Here is an 18228-nt window from a genome sequence, read left to right as displayed (position 1 = left end):
GTTTCTTTTTCTTGTTTTTAATTGCAGGGGCTAGATGACCTGGATGGGAGTACAGTTAACAATAATAATGCTACCCAGAAAAGGGAGGGAGGGCATCAAAACTCTTTTTAATGTACAGAAATAAGCTTAGAAAAAAGCACAGACAAGCACAATGGTTTGGAAAAGAACATGTGGAATTTGTTATGCATATACATATGCACATATGCATGTGCTTACATCTGTATATATACACGAGCATATTTAAAAGTAAACTGTATGAAATGGAGATTTTATTTCATACTAGATTCTTTTCTTATGCTTTTTATATTCAAATACTTTCTTTGGGGTATTTAAGTTCAAAATTAAAACAAAAATATCTTCTATATAGTGTGATCTTTAATATTGATCATGTATCCAATTTGAACTTATTGTTGTAAATAGCAAAAGCTGTGAATCTAAGATTTCTAAGCCTAATTCTGCCAAATTTTTCTAGTTTTTCCTGTGTTTATTGTCCAAAAGGGGGTCCTTCCCCACAGTAATTTGTCTTGGGGTTTTTTCAAACACTGGACTAGTTATCAAATAGGTCCTCCTATAATGGGCCATTGTACTGTCCCCTAAGCAGTGTTGCAACTCTTCACCATGGTTCTCCACAGGAAATAGAACTCCTCCCACCCTGGTGATCTGACAGGACAGAGAATACCCTTCAAGGACCTTCAGGAAGATGCTGAAGTAAAAGGATTAATGGTAAATACATTTTCAGCAAGGATACCATTGAAAAATCAGCAGTAATTATAACAGAAAAAGCTGGAGGCTACAAACTTTGCAAAAAAAAGAAACAAAGGAAGATGAAGATACCACCATAAATTCTGTAGGATTCCCTGAAAATACAATAAATTACAGATTGATTCAGGTAATTAATCAAATAATTAAGTGAAAATACAAAAAAAAAAAATGAAATGTTTTAGCAATATATTTAATATAACATTTTTCCATTGCAGATTTCCCCACTATACTTCTCTCCTTGGCCCTCCCACTTATCTTTTATAACAAAGAATTTTGTTAAAAACTGAATTTTTTTTTCAAATCTGAACACATCAAAAATAACTGATGGTATATCGGATGTCCTACAGTCACAGATCTCCCACAACTCTACAAAGGCATGAGGAATTTCTAATCTCTTCATTAGGCCCAAGAGTGTTCTCTATACTTTAGCAATATTGTTTTAATTATTTTGTGATAGTTGATTGTTGTATAGGCTTTGCATACATTGTATTCCTAACTCTGCTTATTCATTCTGAATCAGTTCAAGTAGGCCTTTTTCATGCTTCTGTATTCATAATGCTCATTTTCCCCCTTAAAAGTTACATTCATTACATTCATGTACTACAACTGGTTTAGCCTTTCCCCAATTAATGGACATTCACTTTGCTTTATAAATACTTTATTATCACAAAAAAAGTGTTGCTGTGAGTATTTCGGTGTATATGAAACTGACTTTTTGTCAATAACTCCCCATGGTATCTGCCTACCAGCATAATCTACAGGACCAAATTTTTAGTCACTTTATTTGTATCATTCCAAGTTGCTTTCCAAAATACTGAAGAGTCTTTTACTCTACAGGCATCCTGAAACAAAAAACAGATGTGAGGAGAGTCTCAAGAAGAGATCAGTTGTCTCAGCAGTTTCCCTCCTGGTGCCTGTCTATTCAGAGTCACAATAATATAATCTGCTCCCATCACCCAAATGTTTCCAATAAATAGAATTTGCCTCAAACACAAAACAGTTCAAATTTAACTACAGATAAATATAAACGTAAAATTAAGCAGAAAGCCCAACCTCTGTCTAAATGTTAGGCATTTTCCTAACTACGTGTTCAAAGAAATTGTGACTAAATTCATAACTTTCTATCTAAACTTCCTAAAGTTAATGAGGAGAAAGAGTCCAGAGGGACTATTATATTGGTAATTGGCTAATTGTTTTAACAGTCTTACAAACTGGCATTAGTGCGCCTGTCATTCATGAGCACTTCAGGGTCGTTTTGATTTTCATTTTTTTCATTATTAGAGTTTTGGAGTACTTTTTTTTTCATGTTTCTCAACAATCCAATTCTTTTAAGTGTTTGGACATATCTTGATGACTACTTTTGGTCTTTTATATTTATTAGTTCTCTATATGTATTTGCCATCAAGATACCTTTTTATCAGAGATATCTAGTATAAAGTTGAAGGTTTGGGGTTGTTTTTGTTGTTTGTTTTTGCCAGTTAGCTGCTTCCCCTCATCTGAATACATTAATTTGGTATGTGAAAAAGTTTTTCAAAGAAATCAGGTTTTTTTTTAAAATAATGTGTTTTTCAATTACATGTAAAAACAATTTTAACATTCAATTTTCTTATAATTTTTAATTTCCAAGTTCCCTCCCTCCTTTTATTCTCTCCCTTTGAGAAGGCAAAGCACTTTGATGTAGAATATATGCAGTCATGCAAAATATATTTCCATATTTAGTAATGGTACAAGAGAACATAGACAAAAAAAAAGTAAAAATAAAAGCATGCTTCAATCTGCATTCAGATCCCATCAATTCTTTCTTTGGAGGTGGATAGCATTTTTCATCATAAATCCTTCAGAATTGTTTTGGATCACTGTATTACTAAGAATAACCAAGTTATTTACATTTGATCATCATACAATATTGCTGTTACTGTGTACAATAATCTCTTGGCTCTGTTAAGTTCACTTTGTATCAGTTCACATATATCTTTCCAGGTTTTTCTGACACCCTCTTGTTTTTCATTTCTTATAGCACAGTAGTATTCCATCACAATCATTTACCACAATTTGTTCAGCCATTCCTTAATTGATGGGCATCCCTTCAATTTCCAAATCTTTGCCACCACAAAAAGAGATGCTATATTTTTGTCCCTATTGGGACCCTTTCCTTTTTCTTTGATCTCTCTGGGAAAGAGACTAACTTGTGGTATTGCTGGGGTCAAAGGGTATGCATAATTTTTTTTTTTAAAGCAATTGGGGTTAAGTAACTTGCTCAAGGTTACATGGCCAGTTATTTCTGAGTGTGGTGCTAAGTATCTGAGCCCGGATTCGATCCCCAGGTCATCCCAACACAGGGGCTGGCGCTCTTACTCGCTGTGCTACCTGGCCGCCCCTGGGGTATGCATAATTTTATAGCCCTTTGGGCACAGTTCCAAATTTCTTTCCATAATGGTTTGATCAGTTCACAACTCCACCAAGAGTGCGTTAATGTCCTAATTTTTTTCACATTCCTTCCTAAATTTGTGACTTTCCTTTTCATCCTTATTAGACAATCTGGTAGGTGCGAGGTAGCACCTCAGAGTTTTAAGTTGCATTCCTCCAATCAACAGTGGATTTTACCATTTTTTCATAGGGCTATAGACAGCTTTATAAAGAAATCTGAGTTTTTAAGAAAGAAATCACAAGTCTAACCTTCAAGTGATAGAATACAGAAGACCCACACTTCACACTAGTAGATTAGATAATCTTTACTAGATGGTAAAGAAAATTACAGGATTATAAATCAAAAACACAGGAATAGAAGAAAAATAGGAAAGGGGACAGAAATAAGACCTTTTATATTCTGGAAAAGGAGATTCCCAGTTGAGAAAACCTTTACCAGTGCAAGGCAGCACCTTCTCTGCAACTAAGGTTCAGAGAATGTTGCCTAGCTAACTGAGAGATTAAATGAACTGCCCAGAGTTACACAGCCTGCATATATCAGACAAAAATTAAACCCACACTTGGCTTTAAGAATAGTTCTTTATTGCCTAGGTCACAATGTCTCTCAGGAAAATAAAATCATGGAACAAAATTTTTTAAATAAGATTAAAGATCACTACAAAAGAAGAATACTTAACTTGATGGTATAATGTGAATCAATAATATATGAATTACAGGTCTTCCAGAAAAGTAATGAAAAAGAAAATATGAATATCATACTACAAAAATGCAAACAGAAAGTTTGCCAAGTAACATTGGAAATAGATGGCAAAGTTCATTAAAAGAATATACAGAACATAAACAAAAAGAAACACCAAATTTAAATCACTGTTAAACAGCAAAGGGTTAACTATAAAAGCCAGATGCCTAAAATCAAAGCAGTCTCTTTTATCATAGGGTGACATCATACCAGTGTAGGGACTAAGGAATTTGGGAAAGCAGGGGAGATGTTCCAGGAGTGCCCCAGAACCATCAGTCCTACACATCCTGGAGATATCCTTGGAAATGTGCTTGGAATAGGAATGTTCTTGCAAAATAGCAAAGGGGTAAAATTCCAAAAGGCAAGTGCCTAGGATTAAGCAGCTATAAGGATTTTAAGGTCAGTCTGAGTTGGCATAAGTAATGTGAAAGCTTCTGGAATGAGTTGGGGAGTTGGTCTTTGCTTATTTTTTCTTTAATAGTTGCCTTTCAAAACTGCAGAGGATTCTTTCGCTATCATTTTGTCATTACTGTTTTCTGAATTTGCAAGGTTTTTTTTTACTTACTTTGATATGGTGCGTATGGAGTATGTGTGGGGGGGGGGGAGTGAGGGAAGTGGTACTTAGGAAACTTCTCCCTCTACCATCTTCCCAAGATATTCTAATATCATTCTTGAACAGTTCTAATTATTGGAAAGTTTTTCTTTATGGTCCTAGTTTTGATATCTGAATAAAAAATGCTTACTTCTACTTTCAAGCAACACTTCTCAAAATATTTGAATTTCATCTTTCCCCACTTTTCTCATGTGTTCTCTAAGCTAACCATTCCTGGTTCTCTCCAACATTCTTCAAGAAGTGGTTTCCAGTAACCTCACCATACTGGATTCCCTCCAATCTTCATAAAATATGTACAGCTATCTTTACTAAATAACAATACTCCTGATGCAGTCTGACCAGCACCAAGTACTGTCTGACTTTTATCCATAACAAGTGGAAAATAAATCTTTATTAATACAATCTAAAGCTGCCTTGGACTTTTTAAAAAAGCAGCCACATCATAGTCAGGCTTTACATGAGCTTCTGCCAAGAAAGGTTTCCCCTATCGTGTTCTTAAGTTATTTGATTTTAAAAACTTGATTATAAAACTTTGTTTTTATTACTCTTTAATTTCATTTCATTGCATTTAGCTGTGTCAACCAAGTTCTTTTTTTTAATTCTGAATCTGTTGTTCATCATACAGTCTATCCTCAGTTTTGTAACCAATCAGCATATTTTCTATACTTTCATTTCAATTATTAAGAAAAATGTTGCACGGGGCAAGGCTTGCAAACACTTTTAAAAAATATATTTCTAAAATTTTATCTCTTTTAGAATGTAGCCTGAACCAAAAAATTAATTATATTCAATGCTTCATATTTGTATCATGTCATTTTGACCAGTTTTTAAAATGCAAATTACCTACCAAAGAGCTAAATAATACAATACAAATTTGAATCTTTAAGGATCTATTTTAATCTCTGCTCTTTTTTTATAGTCTAGATTGGCGATGGTACACTCAACTTTTCCATAATCCACTCTACTGATAATAAATGCCTTAATTTTTTTTTTTTGCAATTTAGATATCAATTTTTACCTGTGACTGTAGAGTTGATCATCAAGAGAAAAATACAAGACATTGGTTCAGTGACTAGTCCTAGCTTGCAAACAAACACATGGCCATAACAAATAATGATATGCCAGAAAATGATTAGAGGATGCTAATTCTATTTATTTCTTGCTGGAGTATAGCATCAGAACCGTATAAGATCTTAAAAGGTCAGATGGTTCAACCCCACCATTTTACTGAAAAGAAAGTAGAGACTCAAAGAAATTAAGTGACTTGACCAACATCCCACAAATGGCAAATGGCAGTGCCAAAATTTAAGGAAAATCCTCCTGCAAGAAATGTAGGCTAATAAAAGCAAGGAACACAAAACAATTCACATCTGACCCAATGTCATGTAACATTTATTAACAGTAGAAATGATCATTATCCTGGCTTTTTAACACCATAGTTATAGCCTTCCATTAGACTACATGGTCTGGAAGCAATTGTTTTATTTCTAGATGATGACAAATACTTCACATAGGTACTAATATTAAAAACAAGAGATTAATATGAATTTATTTAACCCACAATGCTAACAACACAAATTGTATATGAAAAATATCAATATTAGGACATGCTAGGAAGTACTACTGATTGAAAGACTTTAGAACATCATGGCTTCTAATCCTTCTTCCATAAACTTCTTATATATCGCCATGAACTTTGCCACAAATGCTTCAAGGTGGTAAATGGCTTTGCTACCAAGTTGAAGACGATGTTCATAGTAAGCTGCCATCTGTGCAACCTCACCTTTCAGTTGTCCGTCACAATTATTTAAAAGTTCTGAGAGAAGGCCCTAAGGAAAAATAACTGGTAATTAAGAAGTAATTAAAATTAAGACACCAATTTCTCTTCACTGTCTATAAATTTCTACCTTTTGACCAGTTTCCATGTATAACTCCTGCTGATATGATACACACAGAGCTAGGGTACACAATTACAAGTCCAAGTGGGACAGACTCAGTAGCACTTAGATTTTCAAATAATATGCATTTAACTTAAAATATAAGTTTCCATATACATTGTGCAAGTACCATCTTCACCTCCTGCTGGATTACTGGAAAAGCTGAAGTGGTGTTCCTCTCCCCACTCTAATTTGTCCTCTACATAGCTGACACACTGATTTCTCTTACATGCAGATCTGACCATTTAACTCCTTTATTTGATAAAACTTCACTGGCCACCTACTGCCTTTAGGGTAAATATAAAACATTTCACAACCTGACCCAAACTTATCCTTCCAGTCTTCTTATAACATTATTCCTACCTCTAAAAACCCCTTCTCTACTTCCTTCACAAATAACATTCTACCTCCTGCTTCTCAAGCCTCTGTACTGGCTACCCTCTAAGCCTGGAATACCTGACACCTTCTTGCCCCCTTCTCAGATACAAAAGCTCTCCCTTCCTCCAAAACACAACTTAAGCAAACTTCCATACAAAGCCCTTCTTGATCCCAACTGCTAAAGCCCTCAACTATCTTGTATTTATTCTATGTATGTTTATTTAATGTGCATTATCTTCTCCTGATAGAATATAAGCAACTTGAGAACAAAGTTAGTTTCACTTTTTGTCTTTGTACCCCTCAAGTCTAACATGATACCTGGTACAAAATAAGTGCTAGCAAATATCACATACAAAAAATTTGGTTAATTAACATATAATATCCTACAAATACATCTATGTTATGCAAATAGGCAAAGGATCTTTATCCCTGTAAAGAAACAATCACTCTGGAATGAGAGGACCTGGATTCAAATACCACCTCTGATTCTAATTTCGGGCAAGTCATTTACCCTCCTAGGCCTCAAATTCTTAATGTGTAAAATAAGGGGGAGAGGAAGGGAATGTTGTACTAGAGGGCTCCTGAGATTTCTAAATTTACAATCCCATGGTCTGAAGGGAATCCTTGGCATGGGAACTCTCAACTGAAGTAGAAAGAAATCTAAATATGACTCAGTAGCAAAGCACTAAGGAGTTGCAAAAAAACAAAAACAAAATTAAAAATCCTAAATATTTATATTATACTTAAAAGTTTGCAAAATATCTTACACATCTATCTTATCTGATAGTCATAACAGTAGTGGTATTACCATTACCCTCATCTTATAGATAAAGAAACTGAGGCTTGAGGAAGATAAATTAATTATCTAGGATCACCCAGCTAGTATTAAAGGAAAGACTTGCTTGCACTCAAATTTTCCTGACTCCAAGCTTATTCACTGTATCATGCTGAGACTTCTATAACTTACAACATTAAAAAAATTTACATTGTTCCAAATTATGCACTAAATAAAAGAATAAAAGGCACAAAGCTAAATGTATTTTAAGTAATACACAGTCTAAACAGGAGAAATGCTTAAGACAAAACCTAGCAGAAAGAAATACTAGGTCACTAGATAATAAACTGGGAGGTATTGAGATTATCTTTTGAGATTATCTAATCCAATCTCCTCATTCTGGAGATGAGGAAGAGAAATAGGAAATGTGACACAAAGTCACACAAATAGGAAGTAGCAGAGCTGGGATTTGAATCCACATCTTCTGACCGCTCATTTCATCTTTCAAAAAGTAGAACCCATGGAAGGGAAATTCTATTCTGGTTCTGATTCTCACTAACAGGAAGAAACCAGTTGCTAGGATAAAAATGATGGCAACTTTAGAGAGAAGTGAGTATCTGTTGAGAGAGGACAGGAAATCTGAGCATAATCTATCTTCCCTAGATTTTTGAAAGTAGATTTCAAAGGATTCAGAGGAAAGTTAAGTAGGAGGCCATGAATTAAAATGCTTCAAAGGAAAAAAGATGTAAGAAGCTCAAGTTTTTTAATCCAAAAAGGGAAATAATTCCATTAAAGAGGAAAAATGAGATTTGTCTAAAGAGACCAAATCATAGGCACAAAGAACTCATGGACCAATTTAGATTTTAAGATGAAATTTGTAGCAGGTGGAAAGAAGGCTAAGTAACAGAAGATGAATCTAAGTACATGGCATAGTTCTTTAAGAACAGTATCAGTTATATTCTATAAGAATAGTTATATTCTACTCTAACAGTTATATTCTATTCTAAGAATAGTTACAGTCAGTTATATTCTACAGGGATAGTAAAAGTTACTAAGGCTCAAAATGAGCTGAGGTGGAAAAGAGCAATTAAGAACAATAAAAAAGGTTCTTTGTATATTTCTTGTTATGTTGACAGAAAACGATCAAAGAAGGGGCAGGACCTTTGCTCATGGTGAATGGAATGAGAATTGGCAATAGAGAGAAAGAAGAGTTGCTTAATTCTAATTTTATTTCTGTTTTCTCTGAAAAGAATTATCTTTACACTAGAAATGACACCAAAAAATGACTGAGAGAACTGATACTCAAGGTGAGTAGATGGTAAGAAAGCACCTAGTTGTCCCTGATGAATTCAAGTCACATGGCCTTGAACATCACCTTTCTCCAGTTCTAAAAGATCTGGCAAGTATAATTGCTGAGTCATGTGACTGCTATTTGAAAGATCGTGGAAAACAAAAGGAGTAGCACAGGATAAAAGAAAATGTTATATAGATTTTTGAAAAAGGAAAAAACTATTTGCAAAACTAAAGGCAAATGACCTTGACTTCCAAGCCTGAGGAAATTCTGGAACAAATCATTAAAGAGAAAGTAGTTGACCCCCTAGAAAGGGAAACAGTGATTATAAAGAGCCAGCATGGCTTTATCAAGAACAATCCATCCAAAACAAACTTCAGTTTCCTTTATTTAACAGATTACCAAACTAGTAGATGAGGGAAATGTGTGGATATAGTTTGCCAATAATTTAAAAAAACTTTTGTTAAAGTATTTCATATTACTCTTACAGACAAAATGGAAAGCTATAGATTGGGTGGTAGTATAATTAGGATGGACTTTAAAATGGCTCAATGTCACCATCTTAGGAGGTCTCTAATTGAGTACTCAGCAATTAGTCTTGGTCTTGTACTATTTAACATTTTTATCCATGATTTGGACTAAGGCAGAGATGGCATGTTCATTAAATTGGCAGGGTACAGAAAGTGGGGAGGAATAGCTAACACACTGGATGATAGTCAGGATCAAAAGGATCCTGTCAGGCTAGACAGCATACCTTCTTTAACTAAGATCCGTTAATTTGGTTTTTTTTTAAATAGTTTAGATTGTATTTAAATATAACTGATTTCTTTTAAAATCTTATGTATTTCGTTTTATGCACTTACAAACATTATTCTAAGAAAGGGTACATAGGCTTTATCACACTGTCAATGGGGTCCACTGGCAAAATAGTTTGGTTTGTTTTTGCTCCCGTTTCCCCTTGTGGTAGGCTAGAGCACTTGGGTTGGGTATAATTAGAGGGTGAGGTGGCTCAATGGATAGAATACTGGGCTTATAATCAGTAAGACTTGAATTCAAATTTTACCTCAGACACTATCTGTATGAACCTAGGCAAGTTGCTTAACTTCTATTTGCCTCAGTTTCCTTAAAAATGGGAATAATGATAGCACCTACCTCCCAGGGTTTTTATGAGGACCAAAAAATTAATATTTGTAAAGCACTTAGCACAGTACCAGATGCACTTAATAAATGCTTATTTCCTTCCTAATAAGGTGAAATTCAATAGGAATAAATGTTAAAGTCTAGCACTTGTATACATTCAACTTCACAAGTACAAGACAGGAAGATGAGCTAAGAAAGTAGTTATTCTGAGAACAATCTAAAGGAAGGAGGTGCTACAATGGTCAACCTTAGTCAGAAATGTTATGAGTGGCCCAAAAAAAGCTAATGGAATCCTGGGCTACACTGAGACAAACAACTTCCAGGAACAAGGAGCAGAGACTGTACTACGTTCTGCCCTCATAAGACCTCATGTGGATTCCATTATTTCACACCATTGTTTAGCTATTATAAGTGGCATTATGTAAAATATGGCATTCTCTGAAACTGTTTCAATACCATTTTGACCAATTAATTTAGTTCTATTAAATGGCCAAAAATTGTACCCTTAACCCTTTTCTGCCATTTCATAATCTGTATTACTAGGGGGAAGAATAGTCAATCTCCATTCAACTTTTGAAAACTTGAATTCTCAGTGTATTTAAGCTGGATCTGTCCTATGAAATGGAAGTTTCTCATACTCACTTTCTAAGGACAAAGGAAAGAAAAACAGGGAAGAATGACAAGTGCTAGGGAAAAAAATCATATACCTTATCATCATTCCCCCACAAAATGACTAAGAAAATATAAAAAACTATCAATCTACATGCCTTTTTTGTCTCTACAAAATTTGTATAAACCAATCTATACATACAATCAAGGGCATCCTTGATGAAAGCATGAGAAGGGAAAAAGCAGGCTTCCCCCAAGTCAATATATCTAAAGCAAACCACATCTTTACAGTCACACAAATGGCTAAAAAGGGTAAGGAATATGAAAGCCCACCTATATGTTTTGTTTATTAACTAATAAAAAAGTATTGGATTGAGCAGAGCAAATTGTTGTATTAAAGGATCTCCTCCAACAAAGTGTATTTAATTATGTCAAAATCATACAAAAGTTCCTGAAATTTTAACACATGACTTAGTTCAATGATCCTTCAATTATCAAGCAACAAAACCTAAAGATGTATGACTGCCAAAGATGTTTGCTCAGTAACATACAGTTCAAATGAAAAGTACTCCTCATGTGTGGCAAAATTCTCCAGGTGCTCCTGTTTTCAATTGAAATTCCCAACTGCATCAAGCCCTGAAATAATAGGGAACCTCCTAAAGGAGACGCACAATTACTCAAAATAGTTTGGCTTATGCCCAAGGAGATAAAGAATATTTATTGAGGGGCAGCTAGGTGGCTCAGTGAGTAAAGCACTGGCCCTGGAGTCAGGAGAACCCGAGTTCAGTTCTGGCCTCAGACACTTACACACCCACACACACACACACAAAAAAAAACTAGCCGTGTAACTTTGAGCAAGTTACTTAACTCCAATTGCCCTCCAAAAGGCAAAAAAAAAAAAATATTTATTGGTCTAGATCATGATATGCAATGGGATAGGAAATCATAAAAATCTTTATCCACTGGAAGAAATATCAAGAAGAGATCCTGAATATGCACAGTCAAGTGGGCCTAGAATTGAATAGGAGGAAGAAAACAAACTGGATTGTGCATACTTTTTAGTGACTCCAAACTTTTCCTGGAAGCAAAGGTCCATTTTTTTTAATTTAATATTTTTCTGATGATGATTTTTAGTGGCTCTGAGTCATAAAATAGTAGTTTCCAAAGAACAAAGCTGTGGTTCACTCAAAGGACAATGAAGAAGCATTTGGTGGGAGAGAGGAGACTGTAACATATTAACTGATAAAGAAATGCACAAGGAAAGTAGAATAAAGTATTTCATCACAGACTTAAGCAATGTACATCATGTGTGCTACAATGGTACCCAAGAATGAAAATATTTAGTAAGTGCTAATTATGCTCCTGGCACTGCGCTGATCACTGGATATACAAAATAAAGAAAGTAAGGTGGGCCCTGCCCTTAGTAATCTTACATTCTAATGGGGTAGGGAATACAACACATGGAAGGAAGTGGTGGCCAAGGAATGATGTTTTAGAAGTAATAGGAAGGGGATCCAGAAGGTCCTTGACAAGTTGGAAGGTTCTCTAAAGGATTTACAAGGACACATGGACAAGAGGAATATGAAAAGAAAAGGCCTGGATGAATTGCAATCTGTACCAAGGGACAGAAATAACAGATCCAAAGAAGTCTGAAAGAGGCAGATTCTATAACATTCTTTTTTTTTATTTATAAAATAACATACTGACTCACAGTGATGTTTGCGATTTCTTTTATTTTGTTCTTTTTCAGAGTATAATGAAGTTTAAACAAGTAAAAGATATAACCAAGGAGCTATATATAGGCAAGACATAGTAGTCTGGATTGAAGAGAACAGTGGCTTAAGGGAAGAGGAATCGTTGGCATCTCCCAACCCCCAGACCTCTCTCCCTACACTCTAGTTTCCTCCCCTTCCTGTTTCATTTTTCTTTCATAATCTTCCCTTCTCTTGTTTTCTTCCTCCTTTAAGAATCATAATGTGGACTGGAATATATTTTTTATATTATATTTTAATATTTAATTTATTTTAATAATAGTTATTATTAAGTCTATATAATAGACTAAAAATAAAAGGGAAAGCAAAGAAAAAGAAAGTATTAGGAGGGAGGGGGGATTGTCACTGAAACAAATTTTCAAAAACACAGAAAAAAATGGTAGGAATCACAGACAAGCAAAGCAGCTCTGAAAGCATGGTGAATTTATTAGATACTTAAAAAAAATGTATGATCCTTTTTATGTAATGAATGAAGCATTATAGTATTATGGTACGGTTCTTAATTTTATTTATTTTTTATTTTTTGCTTTTTTTGGAGGGCAATCGCGGGTAAGTGACTTGCCCAAAGTCACATGGCTAGTAAGTGTGAACAGTTCTTAATTTTAAAAAAAGATAAATTAAACATTTTATATTTCTTCCTCTTAAAGTGTAAAAAGATTTATTAGCTGCATTTATTGGCTGCATACTGCTACAGATATTTGTATTACTTATATGTGACATTCAAAATTTTCTCAGTCAGCAGACTTCAATAGAAAAAATTCCCTTATCCCTGATGTAAGGCAAAAATGAAGCTATTAAAAATCCAATTGTTTAAAATTGAAAACTGAAATTAGAGTGATGGTAAGAAAACAAATAGCATTCAATTTTTATCCTCACCTCCAATTTTCTATGGTTATTAAGCATAAAAGATAAGGAATCAGATTACCTTCATTATTATTTCAGGAGGAATACAATGAGTTAATAGCTCATAAAGTCGTCCACGAATTTCAAGTAGCCTGTTTAAAATAAAAGATACAGAAAAATTACAACTTACCATCAAACAATATTTACAAGGCACTTACTTATGTTGTATTATTCTAGGAAGAGAATAATAAGATATGTAAAAGAATTATGTCTGAGTTTCAGCAATGAAATAATGAAACAGATACTTCAAGTTTCTCTTCCTCAAGAAGTAGATGACTGAGAAAAAAACTGTTATCAAATATTTTTGATAAGGGTTTCAACATATATGAATAACTATTATTCTCCAATATAGTGATCAAAGGATATGAACAGTTTTCAAAGGAACTGAGAAGTATTAGCAACTATTCAAAAGAATGTTGCAGACCACTAGAAATAAGAAAAAGCAAATCATAATAACCACAAACTTTCATGTAGTAAGTCAAAAATTCAAAAAATGAGAATAATCAAGGTTGAAGGAGTTACAGACAAGAAAACAGACATATTGCTGGTCGAGCTGTGCACTGATATAATCATTCTGGAAAACAATTTGGAATTCTGAAAATAAAGTGACTAAAATGTCCATGGCCTCTGACCCACTGATTTCGCTGTTTAGTATATGCCCCCAAAAAATAACTGACAGAATAAGGCTCAAAATAAACAAAAATATTTATAGGTGCATTTTTTGTGGTAGTAAAGAACCAAAAACAAAGTTTGAAGCATGGCTAAACAAACTGGTACATGAATGTAATGGAACATTACTGAACTATAAGAAATGATGGCATAATGAATACAGAGAAGCATGAAAAAGACTTATATGAACTAGTGCAAAATGAAGCAAGCAGAGTCAGGAAAACAAAATTCACAATGACTATAAAAATGTAAATGGAAAGAACCAGAAAAAAAATTGAAACTAAAAGTTGTGAAATTGCAAAAAAGAAACTTGGCATCAAACAACAGGCAAAAGAAGAAAAATTCCCTTTGCAGAGGTATGTGTTTATGGGGGATGGGGAATTGGAGAGCTGAGGGAGGACAGCATGGTTAGTCTATAGATACATTGCACAGAACATCAGATTTTTTTGATTTACTGTTTGGTTTTACTGATTTTCTTTCTCTTTTTAAGAATTCTGTTATAAGGCATGATTATCTGTGAGGGAGAAAAGGAAAGGAGACTACAGGGAGAAATATATTTTTAAAATAAAGTTCTCTTCCATGTCACTTGCGGCAAAGAAAAATTTAGATTTTTAATTTTTTTTCCAACTGTGAAATCAAATATGCTGCAATCCCCAGATCTTTTTCTAGAATAGTACAGGTTGACAAGATATTTATGAAAATACTTTAAATGAATTTATACCCATTGATTTCAATTAAAAATTAAAGGAGAAATTCTTTCCTCAGCACTGCCCCACTCCCCAATGACTACAAGCCTTTTCAATACCAGTTTTGAATTATATTTCAGAATATAACAAAATTTCCCATTTTAGTAAATGGAATTGAGGGTACCACTCCAACATCATCTCTCTACTGCCAAAATATGCCAACGGTAATGGGAAAACAAAACAATGCATTTTTGACATAGTTGTGAATTAGTCTAGCAATTCTAAAAAGCAATTTGGAACTATGTCCCCAAAAGTCACTGAACTATTCATTGACACTACTAGACCTATACCCTAAAGAGATAAAGGAAAAGGACATAAATGAAAAAAAAATTTATAACAGCTCTCTTTATTATCACAAAAAAATGAGAAGCTAAGGAAACCCCCACTAATTGGGGAATGGCAGACTAAATTTTGGTATATGAATGTAATGAAATACTGTGTCATGACAAATAATGAAAGGGTCAGATATGGTGGCACATAAGTATAATCTCTACTTCTGGTTGGGAAGCTGAGGTATGCTTGACCTCTGGAGTTCTGAGCTACAGTAAGGCTAAAGTAAAGGCTAAAGACTGGGTGTCTACACTAAATCTGGCAGGAATACGATGAGCCTCAGAAGCAAAGGCCACCAGGGTGCTTAAGGAGAGATGAAGTAGCCCAGGGTTGGAAATGAAGAAGATCAAAGGTTCTGTGCTGATCCACAGTGTTATCAGGCCCATGAGTGGCCACTGTAATTCCAGACTGGGTGACACAGAGAGACTTAGTAGAAAGCAAGCAAGCTGAAATGATGAAAGGCATAGTTTCAAAGAAACCCAGAACACCTGGATAAACTGATGTGCAGAGTGAAGGGAGAAGAATTAGTACAATTTACTTAATAATAACACTGATCAATGCACTAACCAACTATGATTTCAGGACCAATGATGAAGCATGCTATCTACTCCTCCTGAGAAAGGTGATGAAACTCAAGTTGCTGGATCACATATATTCTTGGACACAACCAATATGGGATTGTGATTTGCTTGAATATTCATATTTGTAGTGAAGGTGTTTTCCCCCCCCTAATAGAGAAGAAGGAGATGAAAAATAATGATAGGGTTGCCAAAAAATAAAAGGGAAAGCAAAGAACAAAGTATTAGGAGGGAGGGGGGATTGTCACTGAAACAAATTTTTCAAAAACACAGAAGAAAATGGTAGGAATCACAGACAGGCAAAGCAGCTCTGAAAGCATGGTGAATTTATTAGATACTTAAAAAAAAACTTTGTATATAAAAAAGAAAGTCTTCAATGAATGATTAGTAGAGAGAATGTCTTACTATGTTTCTAAGACTCTAGCAATTCACAAATTAAGGAATCCTGCCACAATATTACAAAGCACAACCAAGTCTCTCCTATTTGTAAGTTATGAACCTGAATAGTACCGGTATCTGCAACAGTTGGTCTGACTGACTTGAATCAGGATTAAAACAAGATTATGACATAAGATATAGAAATATGGTATGATTATTAATATTAAAATATCACTTAACAGTGCTGAAGTCACTACTTCAATTATTTTAATCTGAAAAGTTGGTTCAATCAGCCATATACCTCTGATACACATTTTCCTGCTGATCTATAAATAATAAAAATTCATCTTGCATTTCGTATATTAGAAGGAAATTCTGGCTTCCAGAGGTAAATTGGTAGCAGCAGTTCATCACTCTTTTTTTTCTATTAGTCTAATAGAAAATGAAATTGGCACCACTTGTACAAACAAAAGCCAGAGTTGCCTTCCACTCTTTGCACTGTACATCTAACAATTTTTTTTTTATATTACAATGGAAATAACAACCACATCAGCAGTTTCAGGAAGAAACAGCAGTACTTTTCCATTATATAAGCATGTTTTTAGTTGCCAAGATCTCTTCAGAAAATTACAGTAAAAGATGCCAGCAGTCAGAATAGTTATATAAAACAGTAAAACTGATGGTAACAAAATGTGACTATGAAACAAGTCTATCAAGTAAAAGGCATCATCTCTGTCAATATCCCTTAAGCCAACAAAATTTCTCATGCATCAACTGTCTAAAAGTAACCTTTTTATTTAAAAAAGTTAATTATTTAAAATTTTAACTTATTTAAAAATTATATAAAGATTTATTTTATATAAAAATTATTTTAAAATTTACTTTAATTAAAAATGTTCTTTTAAAAATAAAATAAAAAAAACATTCTGAAAAGACCTTGTTACCTTTTGTGAGGCAATGCTTGAAAAGCAATTCTCCACTGAAACTGAGATTGCTAAATGGACGCCATTTTCTGAAATGGTGTGCAAGCCCCATAATCAAAAAACTTCCTTTGAAAGAAGCCATTCACTAAACAGAGAGCATGGTGAAGAGTATAATGATTAGGAGTCTACAGACTAGCATCAACATCTTGGCTATGCCACTAGCTTGTGGCTCTCAACAAATCATTCAACTTGTCACGCCTTCAAGTTAAAGGTCCCCATTAGCTCTAACATTCTATCATTCAAAGGATGTATATTTCTGGATAGAGATTAAAATGTTAACTAAAAGTTTTTTAAAATTCAAGCTTTATCTAAATAACTACAAAACACTATGCCAACTACAATTATCACTTAACTTAGAGGATGCTCAGTGTCCATTCATAGTACATTTCGTCATTTCTTTGAAGAGTCCCTCATATGGGACACTAGAAGAGTTCAGCAATGTCACTGCCAACAGCAGAAGGGGCGATGGGGGAACCCTTGCTCTTGTCTGACTTAAAATCAATGACTTTCTTCAAGCTGAGGCATTTCTCAATGGAAAACTATTTTTGGTCAGCTTAAGAGGTGACTTAAGGCAACAGGTTTGTTTAGTTGGCAAAACAGGCCAAGAGAGAGCTCTTTTAACCCTTATTACACATTATAGCTATGTTCTTTGAACTACCAGAAGTCAGGGAAGATGGCAGTATATTATGCAGAAATATTAAGTTCTCACATCCATTTGATGGATGTGAGAAATACAAAAGAATTCCAACTGACTTCCAGTAGTGGTTATAATTTATACATAAATTCAAGACATGCACACATCAAGGGTTTAATAAAAAGAGTATGAGAGCATTTATTTATTATCTTTTTCTAGCCAAGTCTTCTCAATTACTAGATTTCTGCAAGCTAATCTAACTGATTTCTTCATGGTTTTCAATAAAGATTTAGGAGCAAATTTTATTTTTAAATTATATTAAAATTATAAAATACCACAAAAAATTCTAAAAATCCTAACTACTCTAAATGATAATGTTTTGTTATCTGGTGAATTATTTTAAATACTTGAATTTTATTGCTTACCTTTGAGGAGTCTGCTGACTGACAATAGCATTTGCAGTCTCTCTCAGATATACTTCCCAATCTGTCTCAGGGATATCTTGATCTGAAGTAAAAGGATACCTGTATGACAAAAAAGATCATTTTGTATTTTGGAAACCAA

The 18228-nt window shown here is 34.1% G+C and overlaps 1 protein-coding gene across 1 annotated transcript in view; it reads right to left on the bottom strand.

The window, feature by feature from the left end:
- Positions 1-3754: 3754 nt before the first annotated feature.
- RFC3 (replication factor C subunit 3) overlaps positions 3755-18228 on the bottom strand; it is a 41049-nt gene continuing 26575 nt past the window's right edge. The window contains exons 7-9 of the mRNA XM_069080336.1: positions 18090-18188; positions 13369-13438; positions 3755-6370 (exon numbers count right to left, since the gene is read on the bottom strand). Of these exons, the coding sequence (XP_068936437.1) occupies positions 6179-6370; positions 13369-13438; positions 18090-18188 (361 nt within the window). The 3' untranslated portion in view covers positions 3755-6178. The remainder of the gene's footprint in view (positions 6371-13368; positions 13439-18089; positions 18189-18228) is intronic.

The sequence above is a fragment of the Petaurus breviceps genome, unplaced genomic scaffold (genome assembly GCF_028583685.1).
Source record: "Petaurus breviceps papuanus isolate PSGF00001 unplaced genomic scaffold, PetGlider_PUasm1.0 91133, whole genome shotgun sequence".
NCBI lineage: Eukaryota > Metazoa > Chordata > Mammalia > Diprotodontia > Petauridae > Petaurus > Petaurus breviceps.
Note: the sequence above shows the minus strand (reverse complement) of the source record. Positions and strands in the feature narration are given on the sequence as shown.